Genomic DNA, 6,000 nt, shown 5'->3' with positions numbered 1-6,000 from the left:
CATGTTTCTTCAAGGTTCAAGACACCAGCAGTGTTTGGTGGTAATGATATTTCTTGCAGGTCTGGTAATGATGCGAGATGGGAATTGTCCCAAGAGATCTTGTGCTTTTAGTCAAACTTATTTCTCTTGGGGCCTCCATTGGGGAATAGCGTAAGAGTAGAGATGAAAGGGCCATACGTTACTTCAGGCATTGGATATGGCAGTTTCACATTTCTTGTAATGTGATGTCTTCTTCATGTTTCTTGTAACTGCTTCTTCATCTTTTGCATCAGCAGTGCATCTTCACACATTTACATTAGAAAATCCATTGCATGTGCATTTGAGACATTTTCTTCTCTCACGTCCCTAGTTTCTTAGTAACATGTTGAAACCTGTTCAGTCTATATGTTCAGATGATGCCAAAAAAAATGTTTTGTTTTGGTTGTGTTGTTGTTTTTTTTTTCCAGCTTCACTGGACTCTAATCATATTACTTTCCTGTCCCAAACATCTGCATCTGCAGAAATATCAAAAATAGAGACTGGTAAATCGTGTTTATGATACTTCCATAACTTAGTATTTGTTTTTGCATCAAGGATTTTACAGTTAGAGGCTGTTTGCTCTCATTGCTTAGTGTTGTCTGAAGTTGAATTTTGTCTCCAGTGTCTGAAAGTTAGGCTCTATAACTACATGGTGATATTCTGTGGCATAGGATTAAATAAATAGTAAACCACAGCAATTAATATTGTTTTGTGTTGTTTTAATCTCTTGAATATAAGGACCAATAGCTAAATGGATTAATTATCTGTTATGAAGATATATTCTTGACTTGGATATTTTACCATAAGGGATTTTCAGTTAACTGCATAGTACAGATTATTTTGACGTTTTCTCTGTTTCTAAACATTTCTTTCAGGTTATGTTGTTATTTCACTTCTGAACTTTTCTTACTGGGGTTATAGGTATTCAAGATTAAATTTGTATTCATAGCAAGAGATGAGAAGGAGAATTATCCTAAACCTGGAAGTCAGTATTCCAGCAGTATTATTTTGGATTTGCTGCCTCACTGTATGGCTCTATCACAATAGTTGTGTTAATTTATATTATGTCAATTAGATAAAATATCACAAATGACAAATTGCATGATATATTAAAATCTGTAACTCAAAATACTGACATCTGCTGTATTGAAACAAGCAAAGCTTTGGCAATAGAAATACCTGGTTGTAGAAATTCATATTTGTTTGTATTTAAAGTATGTAGGTCTCTTGGTGCAGGTGAAGTCAAAAGCACAGGGTTTTCCTGTTACATGTGCACAGATAGACCAATTGACTCCTGTTGATGTCTGCTTTAGGGGGACTGCAGTTTCTGTCAGGGTGCGTCTTTTAGGTGCATGTGACATCTTCAAAACTTTGAGGCTTTGTTCCTCTCTTTTCAAGCTGGAAATCTCGTGAATTTATTGTAGTGGTGTTGGCATCTTGCAAAGCAGCGTAAAACAATCTTTCCGATTCCTCCCCTCCTTTCATGTGTCTGCATCATATGAATCTGTCTCAGGGGTATTTACATTTTTCTGCAGCTACAAGTTCAACTGACCTGGAAAAATCTGTGCCTTCACTTTCCAGAACACCTCATGTGTTAACAACAGCTACGGGTAACAGTAACACATTAGCTTTTCCATTAAACTCCTTTTAATGTTTTGACAGCAATTTTTGAAATCTTATTAATCCTAGATATTTTGGTCGTTTTCCATATTGTCTTCTGCTTGAGTCATGATCATTAGTGTAGACAGACAAAGTACTTATTTTTACATGACAGCTTGTCCTTACTGCTGAGAAACTTACTTGATAGTGTTTCTTATCTCACATTTGTTTCTCAAAAAGCTTCTAGGGCTACTTTGGGATATACTTACATGAAGTAATCTTGATTTAATACTACTACTACTATTACTACTAATAATAATAATAATTACTAAATTTAATAAGAGTCTTTAAATTACTTGTTTTTTTCTTACAAGCTTAATCGTTATACACTTAGATAGAACACATTTATATACTATATACTGTTTTGTCAGTATGGGAAGCTTCTTTCTAACTATTTTTTTCTGTTCAGTGACTTCTTTTAACTTTATTTTACCCTTGTTTTTCATGTGTGTATATGTACATAGATTATATGACGTTAAAATTCGTTAACAAAGTACAAAGTACTGACAGAAAATAAAGCACTGAAAAGAATTAAGGCAGTCTTTTTTTTTCCCCACAGAAATATGTTTGTAGGGTTTTTTAGTTTTTGTATATTACATTTTTTCTGCCTTTTTTGGAGTGTTTTATCTGTATAAGCACGGTATTAGAAGTTCTTTTATCTTCATATTTTCTGGGCTGCTTCAAAATACATAGGCCATGCTGTCTAAAGTAATATGAACTTTAACTGACTGACAATTTAGTTTTAGCTCTCATTTTAACAACTAGCTTCAGCTCACACACTAAACCAGCACTGCTCCATTGCTGAGGTAACACATGTTTATGGTGGGTGGACCTTTGCATTGCAAATTAGGTATAGCCTTTAACATTTTTGTTGTTCTTCTATAACTAAAAAAGCTATGTGCAGAATTAATAATCAGAGATTATTGTGATTACTGTTTTTTTATAGTTTTCAGTGATATTCAGCCTGTTTTTTCAAGCCCTGTGACACCTAGTAAGCCTGAAATAGCAGGTCCTGGACCAGGTACAATAATCTCTATACCTAGTTCTTAGTTCAGTAGCTCAAATCATGCTCTAAAACTGACTGAAATGAGTACACTGATAGCACTTTCAGTGCATGTTTGGATTAGCCTCTAACACCTGAATTTTGAAAGTATGTTCCTGCTGGCATTTGAAATTAGTGCTTTCTCACAGTTACTATGCATGTGACAACTCATAATCACATGAGCCTCTTTCAGTATTTTGAAAGATATGCCACATAGATAATTGAGAAACAGTATTTCTATGTAGTTATGATGAAAACACTGTGATGTGAGCTGTAGGCTGCATTTTATTGTTACAACCTTGTTAAAAAGATTAAGGATAGTGTATCCTTAACAGCATGAAATTGGTTAACAGTCATAGACACTTGATGCTTTTGGACTGAAGCCATGGTTGGATCAGCTGTCAGCTTTCTTCTCCAAATGCTGTATGTTTTAATGCCTGACAAATTGTTTAACATGTCCTCTTCAATAAATTCCTGCATTTTACACAATATCACCTCCCTTGAGTATTGCACCAAAACCCAAAATGTTCAAGAGCTCTGCTTAAAATCTTACTCAGCAGTGGTTGAGATCCAGAGCAGTTGCAATAAAGGCAGGAGGAAATAAACATCCATCAAAAATGTGCCAATATATAGTGACTGAAGCTCTGTGCAGCTCTGAGTTTCTCCCTAATAGATACTTAACTGTCCAAGCATTAGTAAAATATTTTTTGTTCTTGTAAAAACAAATTTGTTTTTGCTTATGAAAGAAGAGTTTCTTCCATTAGCTCTTTGCTCTTTTATGACTGTCATAATTTCTTCCAGCAGCAACAAGTGAATCCATTCTGGAATCTTTCACACCTAAAACTTCTCGTCCTTTTCAATGGCCAAGGGTAACATTAGGTAATGTTGTTTTCACCCAGTGAAAAACTCTGTGTTTGTTCTGAGCACTTCATCCCATTTGAATGCATTTCTTCTAGCATATCGTCTCACATGCATAAACATTCTTTTTCCTGGTTAGAGAGTCTTGTCCTTCCATTTTCATTAGACTGATTGTTCTTGACATATTTGTTTATGAGAACATAGTTCTGGATGGTTTTACTGTCTCAGAGAAGTAAAACTTACCTCTTGCATGACAAAACACCATCATCCTCTTATGAGTGCTCTATCTATCTCTTTTACTCCCAATGCACACGCATGTGCTGATTGTGTCTGTAAAGCTTTCAAAATGGAAATTTTTATTGTTTTGAAGTCACACAATCTTATTTCTGATCAATGCACAGCATTTCAGTGTCATCTCCATTCCACGTTTTAAAATCCTATTTCATCAGCTAGCTTTGACATTCCATACTAAGTTGTCTTTTCTTCAATATAAACTTGTGACATGTACTGTTTGTTATGGGAAATGCTTGTTAAACAATTTTTGATTGCAAACTGAGCTCTTTCTTTCAGCTCCAAAAGAAATACCACTTATTCCTTCTAAACTGAAACCATCTGCTACCCCAGAAGTACAGGATGTGAAACCTGGTAATTGCGTGCACCATTTTTATAAGTTGGTATGCAGAGAGATGTGTTCACTAAAAATATCTAAGTGAAACTTCCTTAAAGCGATAGGAGCTATGCAATACATAAGCATCCTGATTAGCTCATCATTCTAAAACTGGTCATTTGATGTTTCCTAACATAAGAAATGAGAGTTAAACTCATCAGTTTTATGCATTTGGGTCCAGTGATAAAAACGTAAACAAGTTCTCTAGTCCTGCAACCTTTCTAAAGGACTGGAATGAGAAAATATCCCTTGTATGAGCAACATGTGTTATTATTATTTCTATAATCTCCCTTGCCAATCCCCATCTCCCACAGACATACTATGGCAAAGATGACATCTTTGCTAGTCCAAAGAGTTTGTTGATTGAAAGTAAAGTACTGCTCATGTGATCAGTAATCCTTCTGTAGAGAACCCAATGAAAAGCATTGCCATTTTAGTGGAAACAGGAGCTCTTTCTCAAAGTAGAAGAAAAACTTTCATATACACATGAAATTTATTCTTTGACTATAGGAACATTGTCATGGTGTTGTGGTTTTTTTTCCTTTTCTACTTTTTGTTCAAGAAACCAGATATCTACTAATTTTCTTCTTATTTGGCATTAAGAGAAATTAATTTGCCTCCTTTAGTGATTCAGGTGCTGGACCAGTAAGTATTACAGTGTGGATTACTAGAGCCCTAAAATGTTTCTGTTCTCATGTCTTATAAACAGACAGGTCAGTAAAAAGCAGGAGCTGTCTTTGTTGTCTTATATCTCTCTTACAATTTACTGTAGGTACTCATTTAACATTTTAGAAAAAATTTGGTATTTAGAAGTTTCCTCTTTCACATAGATTCTCTGGTATTTGTTATAGACCACATTCTTTTCTTCAGTCAAAAACCTCATCCATCCTTTCTCACTGCTCTCCCATAACGTAAATCTATTTGCTAATTGAATCAAATAACAGATGAAAATGTCCTGAGAACGTAAAAATGGGGAAGGAGCCTTAGAAACAGACTCACACATAGCCACAAGCATACAGTGTGCAATTTCATAGGAAACAAAACTAAAAGGAGTGTAGAGTCTGACGCATAAGAGTGAGGCTTCTCTAGACTGTTTAAAAAACAACTCCCCTGAACTGTTGGAATTATAACCCTCTTGGCTTCCTGCTAATACATCTACTGATTGGTTCTATTACACTTGAATTTTTCTTTTCTAGCTCCTAAACCACCACTTTTGAAGCCTAAAACTTCTCAGACTGTTGAGCCACCAAGAGCAACACTAGGTAATACATGTTTCTGTAGCTGTTGGTCTTTCTTCTTTGCAGTCCAAACCACCATCTGGACTCTGCTACTTCATCTCATAGCTTGTACTGTATTTAATCCATTTCTCTGAAAGAGGGAAAAAGTTAGGAGATAAGCATTCAGAATTGTTTTTCTAAGCTCAGGAGAAGAAGAAATGATTTTTTTCCCCATACATGTTCTCTAGTTCTATGGTAAAGTAAAATTTTGGGAATCAGAATTGTGTTCTGATTTTTATTGGGAGTTTTTCTACACCAACACTCTTTACCCTCAGAAATAATCACAAACCCCTTGGAAATACAATTGAAAAGCCAAGTGCAAGGGTAATATTGTGGGTGCTAATCCTAGAACAGTCAGTGAAGGATTCCTGTGGCACTAGGTGAATGTGTTAATTCTACTGTTTTATAAATCCTTCTGAATGTCATTTTGGCTTGAAAAACACCTCTCAGTCACTTCATGTCTCACTGTAAATGTCAAA

General features: G+C 35.1%; 1 protein-coding gene across 3 annotated transcripts in view; it reads left to right on the top strand.

Moving 5' to 3' along the window:
- Positions 1-6,000, top strand: part of ABI3BP (ABI family member 3 binding protein) — a 142,415-nt gene that overhangs the window by 79,687 nt on the left and 56,728 nt on the right. For 2 of the 3 annotated variants that reach the window (XM_017830841.1, XM_017830842.1), the window contains 6 exons: positions 447-521; positions 1,554-1,628; positions 2,624-2,698; positions 3,521-3,598; positions 4,148-4,222; positions 5,441-5,506. In XM_017830841.1, coding sequence (XP_017686330.1) covers positions 447-521; positions 1,554-1,628; positions 2,624-2,698; positions 3,521-3,598; positions 4,148-4,222; positions 5,441-5,506 — 444 coding nt within the window. The remainder of the gene's footprint in view (positions 1-446; positions 522-1,553; positions 1,629-2,623; positions 2,699-3,520; positions 3,599-4,147; positions 4,223-5,440; positions 5,507-6,000) is intronic. The other variant, XM_017830843.1, reaches the window with a different exon arrangement.

Source organism: Lepidothrix coronata, unplaced genomic scaffold, assembly GCF_001604755.1.
Source record: "Lepidothrix coronata isolate B3197 unplaced genomic scaffold, Lepidothrix_coronata-1.0 Scaffold184, whole genome shotgun sequence".
Taxonomy (NCBI): Eukaryota; Metazoa; Chordata; class Aves; order Passeriformes; family Pipridae; genus Lepidothrix; species Lepidothrix coronata.
Note: the sequence above shows the minus strand (reverse complement) of the source record. Positions and strands in the feature narration are given on the sequence as shown.